Raw genomic sequence first — 21,543 nt, 5'->3', positions numbered from 1 at the left:
TAAATACATTACAAAATAATCACCACAGTAAGTCTAGTAACCATCTGTCTCCATACAGTTATTAAAGTTTTACTGACAATATTCCTTACATTGTATACTACCTATCTCTGATTTATTTATTTTATAACTGAAAGTTTGTACTTAATCCCTTTCACCTGTTTCACCCAGCCCCACCCCAACTCCCATCTGGCAACCATTGGTCTTTTCTTGTGCCTATGAGTCTGTTTTTTTTGTGTGTGTGTATTTATGAGTCTGTTTTCTTTGTTCATTTGTTTTGCATTTTCATATGTTCCACATATGAAAATAATACCAATTATTTTTATATTACCAATTATGCAAACAATACATCCTATAAAGGTTAATACCCAAAATGTATAAAGATCTCAAGCAACACAATTACAAAAAAACCAAACAATCTGATTAAAAAACAGGCATGTCATAATTTTTAATAATGGCTGGTGTCACTAAGCAACAGCAGTTTGCTGCCTCCTTCTCCCCTGGGAATCTGGTGGCCAAAGCCTCTTCTACTTGGGGAAGTATCAGTAATGCCTTGTTCAGTTCTGACTCTGTAATGTCACATTCTGTAATGTCTGCCTACACACTGGGGAAATTTCCATGAGCCATCAGCATGAAGCCACACTTTACTGGGAACACACCCTTCCCATCATGTGGTCTATAGCTGGTGATTCTAGAGAAGAGAGAAGTTGGAAGCAGCTACCTTCTATAGGTGGCTGATCTCTATACATGTAGGCTTTTACTTGCTAATTTCCTCTGAGATAGCCTCAACTTCACATTTTATGAGATACCTTGTGAAATCCCATTATATCTGCTGGGTAAACATCTTTTCTGTAAGGTAAAAACCTTACCTCCCTGTAGTTTGCTCCTCTTCTGTAATTTCACAGATGGGCCTTTGAGAAAAGGTAGGTAAAGTATTGGCACATGCAAGAGTTTTGATGCATTTGTTTGATAAATATTGGCTGAATGACTGGTTAATGTCTCCTGATTGTAGAGCAAATTTTTTAAGTGTCAATCCAGGATTATTTTATTTTCAGAGATACAACTTTCCCTAATTTAACCCAGGGGGATTCACATTTGCTAAAGTGATAGATGGCTGGCCTTTTAATTAAATTAACGTAGGTTCCTGCCTCAAATGGGAGAGAGATGTTGCAAAAACAAAACAAAAACAAAGACATTGCTGGCTCTTTGTGTGTATCTATTGTTTTTGCCAAGTCGATTTTACAAGTGAGCCTTCAAAACCTTTCATTTAAACAAACCTATTTATATCTGTTAAACACAAACTGTTTTGATCAACAGCATCTCAGAACTAGAGGGACCCTCCAAGGACTGTGTGCTCTGACTTTACAGACAAGGACTGAGATTGGGGAGGGTCCAGTAACGAGCTACTGAATTGCAGAGTTCCATACATTATCAGAGGGAAATGATTACAGTCTCGGGGGCGGAGCAAAGGACAGATGAAGAATGAAAGTGGATCACCTCAGGTCCTTGTGAAGTATAGAAATAATAGGACTAGCCTGCTTATATCCCAGGATGATTGTGAAGCCTGAGGGAACTGACAGATGGCAAGGAGTAAATATGAAACATCCTATAAACTAGGCTTTTCTTGCTATAATTATAGCAAAGAATGTTCAGGAGTTCCTGGCGGACAACTATTGGTCTAAATTTTAATCTCTTGGGATGAGCCATCTTTGAAATGGGAAATACTGCTTTGCCAGCAGACGCTGTCTTGCTGACACTTTTTTAAAAAAATGAATTTATTTATTTATTGGCAGCATTCGGTCTTCGTTGCTGTGCGCAGCTTTTTCTAGTTGCAGCGAGTGGGGGCTACTCTTCGTTGCAGTGGCTTCTCTTATTGCAGAGTACGGACTCTAGGCCTACAGCCTTCAGTAGTTGTGGCACGTGGGCTCAATAGTTGTGGCTCCCAGGCTCTAGAGTGCAGGCTCAGTAGTGGTGGTGCATGGGCTTAGTTGCTCCAAGGCATGTGGGATCTTCCTGGACCAGGGCTCGAACCCATGTCCCCTGCATTGGCAGGCAGATCCTTAACCACTGCGCCACCAGGGAAGTCCCTCTCTTGTTGGCACTTGATTGAGCAGGTGGTAATGGGAGACAATACACCATCCTCTATTACCACCTAAAACCTAATACGCTGTTTTAAGATGGCCTTGGGAAACCAGGCTTTGAAATAGAGTCTCCGTAATAGACATTGTTCCTGTAGATAATTTTTCATGGAGCCTACAGAGCCAGACAAGAGTTATCAAGGCATATTTCATAGTCGGTTTCAGCCACATTCTTGCATCTTCTAAGTTGCTGTTTCTGGGAATTTGGGCCACCGTGGTAAGAGGTGTGACCTCACCTGACTGCAGTTTGCCATACAAAGGAGCGTGGACTCCAGTGGGATGTAAGCCAGAGTGAAGTCCTCAGCACCCCACCTTCCACTGCACCCACCCTAACCCCACCTGGAAATCAGCCTTACAAGTCCCAAGCCCCAGCTCTGCCTCATGGGCTGCTCAGCGTCCATAGAATCACACAGCCCCTGGTTGAGGCTGCTGCAGGGTAGGTGCCCAGGATCAGGGTGGCCTCCACTCACCAGTCTTCAAGTTGATTACTTGTCTCCCATCTGTCACCCTCTAATCCTTCTCCAAAGCCTTTCCAAATTATTTTCACTTCTCTTAAACCTCCCCCCACCTGCGCCTCCTTCACACCCAGAAGATAATCTCACTTCTTATCTCACAGGTAACAGAGGTGAGAGCTGCCCCACCCACTTCTACACATTGATCTGCACCTTCTCCTATTCCTTCTCCTTTCCCTTCAGATCCCTTTTCTGTACCAGACTTGCCATCTGTATTCCACGCCCCCCACCCCCCACATACACCTTCCCAGGGACTTCCTCCAGCCTCCCTGGTGACAGATGGGTTTGAAGGCGCAGATGGAAAAGTATCCAGCAAGCGAGAATTGCCAAGCTCCCAGCCAGGGAAAGCGGATCTTCACCAAAGAGTCATCCTCCCAGAAGGCCCATTCAGCCCCCTGTCAGTTTTTCACTTTAGAGTCTGATACCCTGTGCCAGTACCAGCTTCTGCATTAGCCAGGATACTGTCAGAAATGTTAAAAAAAAAAAAAAAAAAAACGAACTCAGGTGAATGTAGGCAACGTTTTGGGTTCAAGTATTCAGTCCAGAGGTGAACTAGCTTCTGGATTTAGGGACTCAGACTATGTCCCTAAATTTATAGTAGAATTATCAACTCTACTATAGATAGAGTTTTCAACTTCCAGAAACCAGCAAGATGGAGGCTGATGATAGTCCATGTATTTATTTATGCCAAATGAATATTTCCCAGTATTTCTTTTTTTTAAGCTCTTTATTGGAATATATTTGCTTTACCCTCTTGTACCAGTTTTTGAGGTACACCAAAGTGAATCAGCTGTATTTATACATATATCCCCTCCCTCCCGCGACTCCCTCCCCCCCTCCCTGTCCTGGCCCTCTAAGGCATCACCCACCATCAAGTTGATCTCCTTTTGTTATACAGCAACTTCCCACTAGCTATCTATTTTACAGTTGGTAGGGTAAATATGTCTATGCTACTCTCTCACTTCGTCCCATTTTCCCCTTCGCTCCCCACCCCATACCCGTGTCCTCAAGTCCATTCTCTACTTCTGTATCTCCACTCTTGCCTGTCACTGGGTTCATCAGTACCACTTCTTCAGATTCCATATATATGTGTTAGCCCACAGTATTTGTCTTTCTCTTTCTGGCTTACTTCACTATGTATGACAGACTCTAAGTCTATCCACCTCATTACCTATAGCTCCATCTCATTCCTTTTTATGGCTGAGTAATATTCCTTCCCTGTACAAGGTGAATTCACTGCCACATGCCAGAAGATGCAGCAGAGGGTCTTTTACAATATCAGGGATGCTGTAGGGTGAACCCCTACCATTGGGCAAGGGTGGCAGTTGGACAGAGATTCTTCAGTTCCAAGGAAAATTTATAGCAACACTGTGAAGCCACCAGTATAACAGCAGGAATGTCACAGGTGGGGGGTTTGCTGAGCCATTCAGGGACCCCGTAAATGCCATGAACCACGTCTACCCTGGGTAGGTGTTGGAAGAATGTGCTCGAAGCTGACAAGCCAGGGATCAGGAAGATTGCTGGTGAATGATCTTTTTTTTTTCTTTTTCTGTAAGGCAATTGGAACACTTACTTAGAGGAGTGTGAAAATAGCAGAAACAAATGAAACACTGAAATAAAGAGATAAGAGCTAAAGCAAGCATGACTGCGATTAAGTGCTGAGAACCTGAGAAACAAAACCAGGTTTTGTTCCAGAGAAAGGTGAGACCCAGGCATCCCCAAGGAAGCTCAGAAGTCTTGTTAGTCAAGTGGATTAAAGGCTGTTGCTCAAGAATCATGTTTACAGCTTAGAGCGACTGTGCAAAGAACACAGGAACCACTGCCTCCCTGATCTTGATGGGGGCTGTCCAAAGACGGCATCCATTGTGAAGCTGATGCTTGTCTTCTTTTGAAGATAAGGCGATGACAATAAGGCTCTGTGGACAGATAGTTTGTTCCTTTGATGGATGGTATTCAAAACATTGAGCAACCAGCATGACTCAACCATTGACCCACCAGTACAGTTGCCAGCAATGTATCTGGGGGACCCTGCTGTGCCAGGTGTTACCTCTTCAATTTCTGCACCTGGTGAGGTGTGGAGGGGCCGGGATACTCAGCATGGTGAGTGGCGGCGCCTGGGGGTTTCGGGGCAGTGGCCACTGATCTGCTAGGACACCTGAACTGATGCCCACCAGCATTGCCAGCCCTGATGCTCTCTCATCATAGAGCACCTGCAAAGAAAAGCTGTCCCCAGGATCAGAGAAGAAAGTCAGCAACAACCTTCACATTCTCGTTATGAGCAGTGCCTTCCAGAACCACCTGAGGACTGAAGGCTAAGAGGTAGGAGCAGAGCAGGAGCCAACACATCAAGCCTCTTATAACTGCTGGTGTGCATTACCTCGCTGAGTTTTCACTGCAACACTACAAAACTGGCATTCTCACTCCCATTTTACTAGTGGGACAATTGAAGTTCAGAGGGAATGGAGAAGTCTATCTGGAGTTTTCAGGTGGTAAAAGCCTGTGCTCTTTTTTTTTTTTTTTTTAGTTATTTTAAATCATTTTTTAAATACTTTTAAAATATATATATATTATTTTATTTATTTATTTGGTTGCACAGGGTCTTAGTTGAGGCCGGCGGGCTCCTTAGTTGTGGCGTGTGAACTCTTAGTTGCAGCACGCACGTGAGATCTAGTTCCCTGACCAGGGACCGAACCAGGGCCCCCTGCATTGGGAGCTTGGCGTCTTAACCACTTCACTAGGGAATTCCCCTTAAACCATTTTTTTGTTTACATTGAAGCAGAGTTAATTTACAATGTTGTGTTAGTTTCAGGTGTACAGCAAAGCAATTCACATATGTCTATGAATATACATATTCATTCATATATGTATGTGTGTATATATATATATTTCTTTTCCAGTTTCTTTTCCATTATATGTTATTACAAGCTACTGAGTATAATTCCCTGTGTTATACAGTAGGTCCTTGTTGTTTATCTATTTTATATATAGTAGAGCGTATATGTTAATCCCAAACTCCTAGTTTATCCCTCTCCCCTTTCCACTTTGGTAACCATAAGTTTGTTTTCTATGTCTGTGAGTCTATTTCTGTTTTGTAAATAAGTTCACTTGTATCATTTTTTTTTAGATTCCACATATAACTGTCCTCCTTTTATGGCCCGGTGCTACATCCCTCCCTCACCTTCCTGAAGGGCCTGCAGAAGCTGGATTCAAGCAAAAAGAACTACACACCATCAAGCCAGAGCATGAGGATGGCAGCTGCCACCTGGATGGGGTTCTCAGGCCAGGGGAGGCCACTGCCCTCCTCCTTTCCCTTCCTCCTCCCTTGACAATGAGTTTGAGCCTCCCATGACCTTTGGCATCAGGAAATTCCAATAGATGCCAATCAGACTAACAATTTAGGCCAGGATTAACAACCCACATGTTTTTATTTTTGTTTTTTGAACCACCCTTCCTTATAGGCATTTACTAGGAAAATAAGTGCCTCTCAGACATGGTTAACTAACGTTTGCCACGTAGGCAAAGGGGAAAAGGAGTGTACAGCTAATTCAGTACATGACCTTGGGCAACTTGATCACATTCCCCAGGTCTCAGATTCCTCTTTGGCAACTGAGGGAGAGCCCTGTGTAGGGGTGGCAAGCTCAAATGCTTCCCCTGAAAGCAAGTCAGGCAACATATCCAAGTGAAGTGGGTGTGGTGTTTAGATATTAAACACAAGGTAAGGAGAGCCTTCGCTTCTCTGAGTAAATTTACTTTCTCTGTTTCTCATGAAATGGGTTATCACTTCCAGTCTGTTTTGATTTATCTCAGTTTTGACGGAGACATATGTGGAACAAATAAGAAGGAACCGGGCGAGTGTGATAAGTGACTGCTGACACCCTGCCCAGTTTGGGAAGACAAGGGGCAGGTGGGCTTCGTGCTGGCCCAGGGAGTGTTAGTAACCCATGACCAAAGGGCCAGCACAACCACACACCAGCCAATTGTTTCCAGACCGTTGTTAGTTATACCAGACACGTAGGAAATCCAGATTTTATGTGAAGTCTCCTGATTGTTAAGTAATGGCCAAGATGCAATTGTTTATCATTCAGACTTCCCTGGTGGCGCAGTGGTTCAGAATCCACCTGCCAAGTGAGAGAGTAGCTTTGACATATATACACTACCAAATGCTAAATAGCTAGTGGGAAGCTGCTGCATAACACAGGGAGATCAACTCGAGGGGTGATGACTTAGAGGGGTGGGATAGGGAGGGTGGGAAGGAGTCGCGGGAGGGAGAGGATATGGGGATATATGTATAAATACAGTTAATCACTTTGTTGTACACCAGAAACTGGCACAACAGTGTAAAGCAATTATACTCCAATAAAGAGCTTTTTAAAAAAAAAAAAAGAATCCGCCTGCCAATGCAGGGGACACAGGCTTGAGCCCTGGTCCGGGAAGAATCCACATGACCCCAAGCAACTAAGCCCATGCGCCTAGAGCCCGTGCTCCGCAACAAGAGATGCCACCACACTGAGAAGCCCGTGCATCACAACAAAGAGTAGCCCCCACTTGCCACAACTAGAGAAAGCCTGCATGCAGCAACGAAGATCCAACACAGCCAAAAGACAAATAAATTTAAAAAATAAAATTAAAAAAATCATTCAGGCTGAATAAAAAATGTTTGTGGGTTAAACCTCACTTGGGAGGTTTCAAGTTTGTGACGTCCCTCCTAGATAATGTCTAAGGCTCTGTCTGCCTGGGCTTTTTAAAAAGCAGAGAAAAACCTTTCATGTTAACATTTTGCTGGGAATACAATTCCAGGGAACCAAGAGTGAGGGGAAATTAAAGTGAAGCAGGGAAGGAGGGAGTGAGGAAATGAGCTGCCCACAGCTTTGCTACAGATGAAGCTAATCTCGTGGGACATCTTCAGAATCTGTATGAGTGTTGTGTCTTGGAAGCACTGAGGAGGGGAGGCATGGAGGAGGGTGAGCAGCGTATCTGCCTTCCTCCCATCTCTTCTCTCTCACTGGTCAACATCCACACATATTGGCTGCAATAACCAATCTGCCCAGCAGCCACGGGGGAGGCCAGAGCCTTTGTGGGTAAACTCTTGCACCAACCAATGCTCACGGGAGTTAAGCGCCTACCCTGCCACAGAGACTGGGAGACAGAGACCCCATTCTTGATGATTACATTTCAAAGGGATAGCTCCTAGGTCCATAAATTCCTGGATTATAGCAGATATGTCTCAAAGAGACAGAGAAAGGATTCACAATTGCAAGTTTTCTAAAGTAAATTAAATGCTCTAAGAAAAGAGAGGTCAGGGGCCTGTAATCAGGTGGTGGCTGGAACAAACAGTAAGTTCTTTTGGCAGCATTGAGCTTTCTCAGGGTGGAACTTAAGGGGGCTGGGGTCACCATTCCAGGGACGCAGACTGATGCTAGTGTTCCTTCAAGTATCTTGGTGTGGGACTGGACAAAATTGTTTGTGCTGAGAGTCTGAAGTTCTCATAGGCCAGGGCTGGAGGCTAGTCGAGAAGAGGGCTCAGAGGCAGCTGACTAAAGTTTGGTCAAGGAGAGATTCTGTCATGATAAAGCCACAGTAATCAAAACAGCGTGGTAGTGGCATAAAGACAGACATATAGATCAATGAAATAGAATTGAGAGTTCAGAAATAACCCTTACATATGTGGTCAATTGATTTTGACATCTAGCAAATATTTGCTAAGCTCTGATCGCAAAATAAGCATGGCACTAAGTCCTGGGATACTTAATATTGAGATACTTAATGGCCTCTCTTGGATAACTCAGTTTTGTGAAGAGTAGATTTTGTGTTAAGGGATATAACAGAAACATAAGGAAAATACCAAGCAGCCATCAATCTACTTTCAGTTTTTCCATTTATAAAATGAGGAGTTTGGAGCAAATCATTGTTGTCAAACTTTAGAGTGTATAAGAATCACCCAAGGAGCCTTTAAAAATACATATTTCTAGGACCCAGTCCTGGCGAGTTTAATCTCATAGGTACGGGGCCCAGGAATCTACAGTTTAGCTGGGCACCTCACTTGATTCTGATGCAGGAGGTCCAGGGAACGTAAGAAATATTGGCCTGAAATATCTTTGATTTCTGATATTTTCTGATACTATTATTATTTGTAAATGAAGCCATAGGAAATTACCATACAACCTTAAAAGTGCATACATTTACCCTCTGGCTATATTGGCAAAAGTATGCCCAAAATATATGTATGAAAATAGTAATTGTAGCACTGTTTCTATTAGAAAGAGAATCTAAATACCCATCTATAAAGAACTAGTTAAATAATCTTTCATATTACAAAAGACCACTACACAGCTGTTTTTAAAAACGAGGTAGTTATTTATCACTGATATAAAAAAGAACTGCAAGCACACTTTTAAGAGTGAGAAGCAAGATGCAAAACACTGTGTGTGGCAAAGTACAGCCATAACAATATCTGCCCTTCTGCAAAGTAATCTTGTCTCCCCATCATCAAGAGTAAAGACTTTTTCCTCTCCCCTTGAATCTGGGCTGGTTAAGCAACTTGCTTAGTCAGTGGAATATGGCAGCTGGAAACAGTCTTGGACTTCCAAGGCTGAGTCTTAAGAAACTGTGCAGCTTCTGCCTTGGTTTGTTAAAATGCTCACTCTTGAGAAGCTCTTTCTCAGAACCCACTAGCCATCCCATCAGAAGGCAAAGCTTAATGAAGAGACCATATGACAACATTCCCTTCTGTCGACTTAGCTGAGTTCCCAGGGGATCGAGTCTGTATCTCCAGCCCAGATCACTTGGGCTGACCTCCACTGCTTTCTGATTGTAGAAGCATGAGTGACCACCCCCTCAATAGGGAAACTCTCAGCTGAGCTCAGTTAACCCACAGAATTGGGAGTGATAACAAATTGTCATTTTAAGACACTAACTTTTGGAGTAGTTTGTTACACAGCCACAGATAACTGTAACACTGTGTATAATTCAATCCTATTTGCATACTTTTAAAAGATAAGGATTTTTTTAAAAAAAGATAAGGATTTATGTGCTAATATACACATAAGAACATTTCTGGGAGTATCTCCAACATAACCCCCCTCCAGTGTCCCCTGTTTCAGGAAATGGGGCCACTCAGTTGCTCAGGCCAAAGCACTTGAGCCCATTCCAGCCTTCTTTTGTTCTTCACCTCCCACACCTAATTCACAGGCAATCTCTGCTCACTCTATTTTCAGAATGTACCACAAATCCAACCTCTTTTCATATCCTAAGCCAAGGCACCATAATCTCTGACCTGAGCTACGGTAATAGCCTCAAAACTGACCTCTGTACTTCTGCTCTCATTGTTAGCTGTTTATTGTGCACATAGCACCAGAAAGGACATTTAAGACGTATATGATCAGTCAGTCACTGCTTTGATCCAGCCCTCCAATGGCTCTCCACTACACACAGTGTGCTGTCCAAAGTACTTACCTTGCTCTGTTGAGCTGGCCCTCAGCCTGCTCTCCAGTCTCAGCTCCTACCACTGTCCCCCTCATTACTCTGATCTGGCCACTTTGGCCTTCTTGCTGTTCCTCAAACCAAGAAACCCCTCAAGCCTGGATTTTGTACTTGTGCTCTCCCTTTCTAGAATGATCCTCCCCCAGGTACTCTTACGCTCATTCCCTCACTGCAGATCATAGCTCAGAATAATCCTCTGCTCTCAACACTGTTTTCTTCCACACAGCTTTTTATTCACAGCATTTACCATTATCTGATACTCTTTTATGTATTTGCTTATTACATCCCTTGTCCACTAAAGTGCAAGCACCATGAGGAAGAGACTTGACATATCTTTCCCACCAGTGTATTCCCAGCACCCAGAACAGTGCTCAGCACATAGTAGGTGCTCAACAAGTATTTTTAAATGAATGAATATTAACAGCAGTTGCTTTGGGGGTGAAGGGTTGGAGCAGTGAGGGATGGAGGCTTTACTTTTCATTTTATACTTTCCGTACAGTCTGAATTTTTCTAATCTCATGCATGTATTACTTTTGCAAAATATCATATGGGTTATTGGGAGGTTGGATTTGGGGCTAAATTAGTTTCTTTGGATATTTTTATACTTTTAAGAATGTCAGTAGACAGTATTTTAAAAAATGGGGTAGAGGGCCTGCAATTTAAATGCCATCTTCCCTCTTTCCTATAAGCAGAACAAAGTTCCAACAAAGTTCCTATAAGCAGAATTTTTTGGAGAAGAATACTAGAGTCTAGGTAAGTGTTAGGGGCACTAGATGTGGGAATGGAATAATGGTGTTCAGGTATAATTAAAGCTCCTCACTGTCTTTTGCTTTTGAGATGGCCAAAAGTATTTTAATTTGTATTAAGGCTCACTGTAAACTCCTGTAGCAGGAAGAAACACATGGTTGGCTATTTGCAGATAGTGGGAAATCATAGTGAGGGCAGGGATTATATTGGAAAACAAAAGGGACTAATTTTAGACAGGTATTATAGACTGAATGCTTGCCCCCCTCCTCTAACATATGTTGAAGCCCTATCCCCCAATGTGATCCTTTCTTAAGGATGTGTCTGGCAGGTTCCACCAAATACAAGCTTGTGTATGTCAACAGCTGGGAAACTTTTAATACCAAATGCCTTTAACAGGAACATAAAAGCAAATAGACAAATACATAAAATCAAGGATGTGCATCTTTGTTTAAACAAGAGTACATAGGAGATCCAGGTGGATGGTCACAAGTCTTTTTTTTTTTTGTCACAAGTCTTAAGCAACATAAGGCAGACTTTTGAGTGTAGAAAGGGAACTTGGGAGAGAATTTCAAGCTTGTGAAGCAACTGGCTAGCTTAAATACCAGTGATAGTTAAATTTATACAGTGCTTTATTGTTTCCTTTACATTGCATTTTTGCTTTAGTTCTGTAATCCAATTATACTCATTCTTCAGATGGGCATGCTGAATGACCATTAAATGTGCCTAGCCAATTAGGGACTCAAAGCCAGTTCTAAATTTTTCTAAAATTAGATCTCCTTTCAAATCCCATCCTGTCTCTCATCTGTTATATTCAAGTGCATGGAGCTCCCTTTCCCTCATGCTGTTTGTTTATTTATTTATAAATTTATTTATTTATTTTATTAGCTGTGTTGGGTCTTTTTTGCTGTGCGCGGGCTTTCTTTTAGTTGTGGTGAGCGGGGGCTACTCTTCATTGTGGTGCACGGGCTCCTCATTGCGGTGGCTTCTCTTATTGTGGAGCACAGGCTCTAGGCACATGGGCTTCAGTAGTTGCAGCACATGGGCTCAATAGTTGTAGCTCACGGACTCTACAGCGCAGGCTCAATAGTTGTGGCACATGGGCTTAGGTGCTCTGCGGCATGTGGGATCTTCCTGGATCAGGGATCGAACCTGTGTCCCCTGCATTGGCAGGCGGGTTCTTAACCACTGCACCACCTAGGAAGCCCTGTTTATTTATTTTTAATGTTAAACCTCTTTAAAATGATTTTCTTTTTATTGAAGTGTAGTTGATTTACAATATTATATTAGTTTCAGGTGTACAACATAATGATTCTGTACTTTTACAGATTATACCCCATTAAAAGTTATTACAAGGTAATGGCTACAATATATCATTGTTGCTTATGTATTTTATACATAGTAGTTTCTGTCTCTTAATCCTGTACCCCCAATTTGTCCCTTCCCCCTCCCCTCACCCTTTTGGTAACCACCAGTGTGTTTTCTATATCTGTGAGTCTGTTTCTGCTTGCATATACATTTATTTGGATTATTTTTGAGATTCCACATGTAAATATCATGAAGTATTTGTCTTTGTCTGACATTTCACTAAACATAGTATTCTCTAGGTCCATGCATGTTGCTGCAAATGGCAGAATTTCATTCTTTTTATGGCTGAGTATTATTCCATTGTATGTATATGCCACATCTTCTTTATCCATTCATCTGTTGAAGGACATTTGAGTTGCTTCCATATCTTGGCTATTGTAAATAATACTGCTATGAACATTGGGGTGCATGTATTTTTTCAAATTAGTGTTTTTGTTTTTTTCAGATATCTTCCTAGGAGTGCAATGGCTGGATCATATGATAACTCTATTTTTAGTTTTTTGAGGAAACTCCATACTGCTTTTCACCGTGATTGCACAATTTACATTCCCACCAACAGTGTAGGAGAGTTCCCTTGTCTCCACATCCAGGCCAACATTTGTTATTTTTACATTTTCTGATAATGGCCATTGTGACATGTGTGAGGTAGTAGCTCATTGTGGTTTTGATTCCCTCATACTGTTTAAAGTGGTGGCCTAGATTTCACCACACAGAAATGAAGATGTCACAGTCACTAGAATCACTAGAATTAAGCCAATACTTCTGAGGTCTGGGATGGACACTGAGAAACTATTCATAAAATTCTGGCAGAAGTGAAAATGGTATTAGATTTATTATGTATTTATAAATGTACTGTATTTACTGTATAATAAACATACCTAGGTTGAGATGAAGTTTGAGGACATGGCCTCCTTTTCTCTCCAGTTACCTTCACACTATTTGATTAGCACACACACCATCTTCCATGCTACTTAGTTAGGTCCTTCTCTTTCCCTTTGGGCCCAGGCACTTTGTTTTACCAAGCCCAAACTCACATCCCATCACACGATCTAATCCTTTATTGCTTTTCCCAGTCATCTTTGTTTTCCTTTGTGTCCTTTCCCACCTGCTACACTACCAGAAAAGAAAAATAAAAAGTAAATAAAGATATTTCCTTATCTGGCTTGCTCTGAGGTCAAAGGAGGAGAGACTAAGGTAGACAAATAATGATAATATTTAAGGTAGATAGACATGAAGTCTTGTGTTTATTTCTCCCAAATCAACTGTACAATGATGGGATGGTATTGACAAATATTAGTCAATGAGGCTTGCCCCTTCTTCCCACCCTACTCTACTCTCTGGTATCCCTGGGCTGACAGTGGGATGCTCACTGAGTTAATTCAGAAAGAAGTTACTCAATGTTCAACTTTTAATTTCAAAATAAACTTTCATAGCCCATGGCAGAGACAACAGCTTTAGGAGAAAAAGGCTTTGGGGGCATCAAAAAATTCAGTTCTTAGCCCAAACACTAGGCATGGAAAATACCTAACAGCCACCCAGACTAGATGAAGATCCCACAGGCCTGGGGAAAAGAAAGAGTTGGAGAGGGGAGCAATAGAGTGAGTCATGAATCCCTGATATGAATAGATAGATATGGGTCCTTGAATGGGACTTCTGTGTCCTATTCATTACCCCACCTAGGGTGGGTGGCAGAGGAAAGGATACAGGCAATGGAGCTCCTAAATAAGTGGGAGCATCCTGGAGTGGGGAAAGGAGAGCTATGCTCACGTCTCATGGGGCCCAGGGAGAACAAGTGAGGTTTTGGAACACCCCACAGCATGGCACATGGTGACAGCAGCAGGGTGCAGCACAACCTGCTCTGTTTTTTGGGCTCCCGGAGAGGTGAGGGCAGCCCATATTGAAAAGTGCCACGTGCCCTCAGAGAGGCCATTGGACTTGCAAAAGCCTTGCATTGGGGACAAGCATAACTCTTGAGTATGCAGAGGGATACTTTTGGAAACATTTCCAGATGGGTTTTCATGCCCTGTAAATCCTGTTGCCTGGAGGCTTCCCACCAGTTGAGTCAGGCAAGAGGTGAATGCCACCTTGAACAAAGGTGTCATTGTTCTGCTTTGTCCATCAACACTAGCTTCTGTTTCAGAGTTCCTATCAAGACAATGAACTTGTAGACAAAGCCTAGTTCAGAAAGAAGTTCAAAGTTCCTTAAGATTAGAATAGGACATGTGTAGGTTTATATCTATTATCCCACATAATTAAGAAGGGCTCCCTTTTGGCCTTTTTGGAATAATGGAAATGTTGTCAGTTTGTATTATGGTGGTGGCTGCATGACTCTACACATTTGTCAAAAATGTCAAAACTCATCCAATTAGAAATTTAAAATAGGTAAATTTTTATTGCATGTAAATTATACCTCAAAACTGATTTTTAAAAAAGACATAGGATGCTGAAACCAGTGAATAGAAGTTTAATGAAGGATAGAGTATTATACCATTTCAAAATTGCTTATTAATTACAAAAGGAAAAACAGTAATTTTCAATACAGACTAAGTGATACCACTCTAGCCAAGTAACCAAAGTTAATTGCCAGTAATGGGGTAAAAATGAGCTTCCTGTTACCATGCCCTAGGACATTCTGGAGTTCCTGCCAAAAATGCATAATGTAATCTAATCACAAGGAAACATCAGACAAACCCATTCTACAAAACAACTGGCCCATTCTCTTCAAAAATATCAAGGTCATGAAAAATGAAGAAAGGGTGAGGAGCTGTTTCAGATAAAGGCAGCTAAGGAAATATGACAACAAAATGCAATCTTTGATCCTGGACTTGAATCTAGAATTTGGGACAATTCCTAAGGTTAAAATCTGGACTGTGGGTTACATAACATTATTTTGTCAATGTTAAGTTTCCTGATTTTGATAAATGTACTGAGGTTATATTTAATAAAATAGTCCTTGTTCTCAGGAAATTCACACAAGCATTCATGAATAAAGGAGCATGATATGCAAATTACTCTCAGATTACTCAAAATAAAGTGTGTGTGTATGTGTAGAAAGAGACAGAGACAGAGAGAAGAAATGATCACACAAATGGAAGGAAATATTAATAGTTGGGGTGAATCTAGATGAAGGGTAATCAGGACTTTTTGAGCTATTCTATAACTTTTCTGTAAATGTGAAACTATGTCAAAATAATAAAGTTTTAAAAAGTGTCTTCTTAATGGTCAACAAGCACATGAAAATATGCTTAACATCATTAGTCATTAGGGAAATGCAAATCAAAGTCTCAGTGAGATACCATTTCATACCCACAAAGATGGCTGTAATAAACAAAGATAATAGCAAGTGTTACCAAGGATGAGGAGATACAGGAATGGTAATTCCTTAAAAAGCTAAACATAGAGTTATCATTTGACCTAGCAATTCCACTCCTAGGTACATGCTTGAGAGAATTAAAAACAGGTGCCAAATACATACTTGTATCTGAATGTTTATAGCAGCATTACTCACAATAGCCAAAAGGTGCAAAGAGCCCATATGTCCATGAACGGATAAAAAAAATGTGGTATATCCATACAATGGAATATCATTCAGCAACAAAAAGAATGAAATGTTGATTCATGGTAGAACATGGATGAACTACGGAAATATTATGCTAAGTGAAAAAAGCCAGTCCAAAAGACCACATATTTTGAAACTTACTACAAAGGTAAGGTAATCAAGACAGTGTGCTACTGGCATAAGGATTGTTGTATAGATCAATGGAAAAGAATTGAGAGTCCAGAAATGAACTCTTGAATTTATTGTCAACTAATTTTCCACAAGGGTGCCAAGACAATTCAATAGTGAAATAATAGTCTTTTCAATAAATAATATTGGGACAACTGGATAGTCATATGCAAAAGAAAGAAATAGAAACCCATATCACACCATATATAAAAATTAACCCAATATGGATCATAGGTCTAAATGTAAGAACTAAACTGTAAAACTCTTAGAAGAAACCACAGGAGTAAATTTTTGTTACCTTGGTTTTGGGAAAACCCCTTAGATATGACACTAAGAGCATGAGCGGCAAAAGAAAAAATAGCCAAATTGGACTTTATCAAAATTAAAAATTTTGTTTTCAAATGATACCATCAAGAAAGTGAAAAGACAGCCCACGGTGGGATTTCCTTGGCAGTCCAGTGGTTAAGGCTCCGCATGGGACCGATCGTGGTCAGGGAACTAGGATCCCACATGCCACAGGGCACGGCCAGGAAAAAAAAAAGATAGCCCATTGAATAGGAGAAAATATTTGCAAATTATATATCTGTTAAGGGACTTGTATCTAGGATATATAAAGAACTCCAACAGCTGAGCAGTAAAAATTCAAACAATTAAAAATGAGCAAATAACTTGAACTGACATTTCAAAGACATGCAACTGGCCAACAAGCACATGAAAATATGCTCAACATCAATAGTCATTAGAGAAATGCAAATCAAAACCACAGTGAGATACTAGGATGGCTAAACCAAAAAGACAGACAACATCACATGTTGATAAGAATGTGGAAAAACTGGAACTTTCATACATTGCCTGTGGGAAAGTAAAATGGTGTAGCTACTTTGGAAAACAGTTTAGCAATTCCTCAAAGTGTTAAATATAGAGTTATTATATGACTCAGCAATTCCATTCCTAGGTACCTACCCAAAAGAATTGAAAATAGGTACTCAAATACTTCTACACAAATGTTCCTAGCAGCACTATTCTCAATAGTCAAAAAGTAGAAACAACTCCAATGTCCATCAACTGTTGAACGGATAAAACAGATGTGGCACATCCATTCAATAAATATAATCAGGCAATAAAAAGGAATGGAGTACTGATCCAGGTAACAAGGTTGAACCTTCAAACATGCTCATTGAAGGAAGCCAGCCACAAAAGGCCATGTATGATTTGATTCCATTTAGATAAAATATCTAAAATAAGCAAAATCATAGAGACAGAAACTAGATTAATGGTCGCTAGGGGGTGGGAGAATGGAGGACAGAGGAGTGATAGTGAAGGGGTATGGTGTTTGTCTTTGAGGTTTCTAAAATTCTAAATAGTTCTAAAATTGGTTGTGGTGATAGTTGGACAACTCTGTGAATATACTAAAACCCAGTGAACTGTCCAGTTTAAAATGGTGAATTTTATGGTATTTGAATTATATCTCAATAAAGTTTTTATTAAGAATTATTCTACCAAGGAATAAAAAGACAACTTGAATAAATGGAAAGGCATGTTCTGTTCTTGAATAGGAACATTGAAAATCATGAAGATGTCAATTCTTCCTAAGTTGATCTATAAATCTATTTTTAAAATATCTAGCGGATGTTTTTGGTACTGGCTGATTCTAATGTTCATTTGGGAAAAGAAACAAGCAACACTAGCTCACATAATTCTGAAAAAGAACAAGGGACTTACCGGAGGTAAAAAGAGAATATAATAAAATAATCAGACACTTGGGAAAGCAAAATTGAAGCAGATTGTATACTAAGTTGGGAATCAGCCTTGCTGGCCAAGTAGGCTTGTGCCGGCTTTTGGGTCCCTAGGTGTTTGAGTCACCCAAGAGTAATTTTTTATGTTGAACCATATGAAATATTTGTCTTTGACCTACAAAAATAGCAGTGTCAGCTTAATATGGTAATTAAGTTGAGAAAATGAGGGAACAATCAGAGCAGAGAAAATGAGGAAACAATTAGAGCAGAGAATCTGAGTCAGAGTCTTTTGCCAGGGGCCCAAAACAAGGAAACCGAGTATCACACCAAGATTAAGCACCTTAAAACTGGTCCCAAACTCAGAGATACAATTCATGATTGGTAGTTGATGCAACTGTGGAACTGGAACATGCTGGGCATGAAGTGAGGACAGTCCCAAGGAACAGCTACAGAGGATCCTGGGCAATTTGGGGCTTTCTTTGATTGACTATGAGTGGGAATGTGGTAGTGAAGTACCAAAGAAGGGTGACAGGTCTGGCTTGAAGATGCAGGGTAAGGATTGATCACAGAAACTCACGTGGGAAAGGAGAATTGTAGCAAGTACGAGATATGGTTGCCATGAGGCAATGTAAACGGTTCAGTTCTCAGGTTGGAGGCCAAGCAAATTACTCTCAGGAATCAAGACACATAAATGCAATGTGTGATCCTTGACTGTATCCAAGACTAGGGAAAAATCGCTATAAAGAATGTTATTGGGACAACTGGGCAATTTTGAATATAGACAATGTTAAGTAACAGTATTGTATCAATATTAAATTTCCTAAGTGTGATAATTATATTATGATTATGTAGTAGAATACCCTTGTTCTTGGGAGATTTAAACAGAAGTATTTGGGGATAAAGTGACATGATGCCTGCATCAAATTGCTCCCCCAAAACAGACAGAGACACAAAGTAACTGTAGCAAAATATTAACATCTACTGAATCTAGATGATATATATTTGATATTTTTCAAAATTAAAAAAACTTGGAAGGGAAAAAAGGAATACTAGCATGCATTTGGTCCACTGGATTTCGATCATCCTGCCAGATGGGGAACACTTAGCAAAAATAGGCATAATGAGATACTGGTGAACATGTTTTAAAGAGTAGACGCTAAAATGTAACACAAGCAACACTGGGCCTCCCAAGTGTCAGAAGCCTGCTGTTTCCTGCCGGGCCTTATCTGTGTCCTTGTTCTCCGATTCTCTAAGGGCTCGCAATGGTTGGGGGAGGGAGCATTTACAAGCCACCTGCGCGGTTAAGCCTGGGCCCTTTGTTCTCCTAAAATTCCTTGCTGACCCCCACCTACAGGCAACATCCTCTTCTCTTTGCCTACCATTCCCTTGTGCCTGTTCTTTGGTTTAGAGTCTTGTTAAATAATCACAGCTGTACTTCAGTTTTAAAAAAGGGAAATAAGAATCGAAAGTTGAAGTTGAACTTGGTCTGGTTTCAGATTTACCTGATGGTCACCACTCACAGTTCCTGCAGAGCCCAGAGATTTCTCCTTGAAGGCAAGTTTCTGGAAAAATCAGAGGGATAAATAAAGAATGCAGCTGAAAAAAATAATAATAATTACAACTGTGGTTCTTCACCTTGCCTATGCAGGGTGTATATAAAGTGAATAACTTGTTTTAGCTGTATTCAAAGTCAGGGAAAAGGCATGTGGATTTAAGTGGCATCTAAAAAAAAACTCACTTGAATTCTTAAACACTTGGAGCCTCGGTAAACTGTTAGAAAACTAAGTGGCAAATTCTGAAAACCACAAAATGACAAGTATCCATAAGATGAGGAGAAGAGCCAAGAAGGAAATATCAAATGCTCCTTTTTCCGTCTCTGTTGATAACAGTCGCGACTGCTTATTTATGGGATGTGGGCTTCAGGATGCTGAAAGAAGCCTAAGTAAGATTGAGAAAGATGTTAAGATATGGATGGAGATATTCTCATATCATGAACGTTTATTCCTCTGACCTGCTTCTACTTCACCATGAGTTGGTGGTCATCATGAGGCTAGTGAAACTTCCCAAGCTTTTATGAACCCAATATTCTGATATTCTCTTACTTACTGAAGACCTCAAAAGATGATGGCTGCCATGAGAGTATCTTGGTAACAGTAACTATCAGGGTCATAACAGCTACCCTTAGTGGAGTGCCCACAATGTGTTAGGATCTGTACCAGTCATTCAAATATGTCATGTCAACCTCACTCCGGTCCTGAGTGCGCAGGACTGGAAAAACATGACCGTGTTTATATTCCATGCCTTGTGCCCCATGGGATCTCTGTCAGCAATGAATACCAAGAACATCCTGGAACTGGAGCTAGGTTTCCATCAATAACTGGAGAACAGTCTAGCTATTCCAGAGGTGCCTGGGATACCTGCCCTGTAGGGCACCAGGTTTCCAGGAGAGAGGATGTTCTGGGGTATTTCTAGCTGGGATAACTTCTTAATGGTTGTGCAGTTAATGCCTTGAGGGGCTGGCCCATGACCATGGAGGAACATCAGGGCTAATGACTGAATCTATGATTGGAATAAACCAAAAACCAGTGGTACCTGCTAACCTGGAATGTGATTTAGCCGAGTGCCTGGTGTTGGAGATGACAAGTGACTTTGGGCAGGCAGGTCTTTCTGGCAAAAAGTAGCCCTTCCTTATGCTCTGTATAAAGACAGGGAGAGGTATATGGTGGATTTATTGAGAGTTAAGTTATCCAAAAGCAGCCACTTAGATGGAGTTTAAGGTATGTGATATTTATTAGAGTTCAACACCTGTGAAGGGAACAGGAAGAAAGCAGATGGGGCAGAGGCTGCAAAGCCTCGGCCTGCCTTGGGGCGCCCCAGAGCAGATAGTACCCATCAAGTGTCCACTTCAGACCAGAATGGTCAGGCCTTTGGACTCTGCTTCACCTTGTTGCTGGATGAGGCTGCCCCAAGAAGGCAGCAGCCTGGGGTAACCCGAGGTCACCCTGAAAGACCAAGACAGCTGGAGGCTATCCACTGACCACACTCCCTGCAGCTGGGCAGCAAGTTCTTCCTTTACAGGGGTGGGACGGGTCCCTACTCAACAGCTTTTTCTGAAATGCTGCTGTAGCAGATGCCTGTTCCACAGCCCTTCAGCCCACCCTTGAATTCATCTGTAGCTGTGGGGGATTCTTCCTGTGCTGTCTAGCAGCTTCTACTTTTTGCTGTTAGGGTCAGTTAACTTTCAATTACAGACAGACACACACACACACACACACACACACACACACCACTTTAAAGAAAAGTGTTGTTTTAAGATGTCAGATTCTGAGAAATTTTGGGGCCAGAAATTTACACAGTGCTTTGAATTCAATAAATGGACTGGCATTGTTGAAAGAAACTGACTCATTAGAAAGAGGAATTTGTACTTGCATTTCCCATGAATAAACTCCATTATCTTGTAGCTATAACCTATCTGGATAGTGACATGTAACTGCTGGCATCTTCCCAATCTTGTCAGCCACAGTGTTAGCTTTGGGGTTTCTTGGGATTTCTTATCTGAGTGGCAAGTTATTCATGAACTACAATGGGAAAACAGGATTTGATGAAAGAAGAAGGAAATTCTTTAGATGCATTGGATATTTATATTTATGTTTTAGATTTAAATCATGACGTGTACATATTGGTTCTTCCTTAGTTAATCATCAGCTCATTGAAATTGAAGTCTCTATTAACAATGGAAAGAAAGACAGCTCCACTGATTTCTTGCTAAAGAGCAGGTTATCCTGCTACTGGCTCAGGCCCGGCAGTGGTCTCTACCCAATTTCGATTCTCTTATTGCCATC

General features: G+C 41.2%; 1 protein-coding gene across 1 annotated transcript in view; it reads right to left on the bottom strand.

Annotated features, from left to right (window-relative positions):
* MSMB (microseminoprotein beta) overlaps positions 1-21,543 on the bottom strand; it is a 44,061-nt gene that overhangs the window by 14,729 nt on the left and 7,789 nt on the right. The window contains exon 2 of the mRNA XM_057735826.1: positions 19,204-19,263. Coding sequence (XP_057591809.1) covers positions 19,204-19,263 — 60 coding nt within the window. The remainder of the gene's footprint in view (positions 1-19,203; positions 19,264-21,543) is intronic.

The sequence above is a fragment of the Hippopotamus amphibius genome, chromosome 5 (assembly GCF_030028045.1).
Source record: "Hippopotamus amphibius kiboko isolate mHipAmp2 chromosome 5, mHipAmp2.hap2, whole genome shotgun sequence".
NCBI classification, from domain to species: domain Eukaryota; kingdom Metazoa; phylum Chordata; class Mammalia; order Artiodactyla; family Hippopotamidae; genus Hippopotamus; species Hippopotamus amphibius.
The sequence above is the reverse complement of the archived record's forward strand: the minus strand, read 5'-3'. Positions and strand labels throughout refer to the sequence as shown.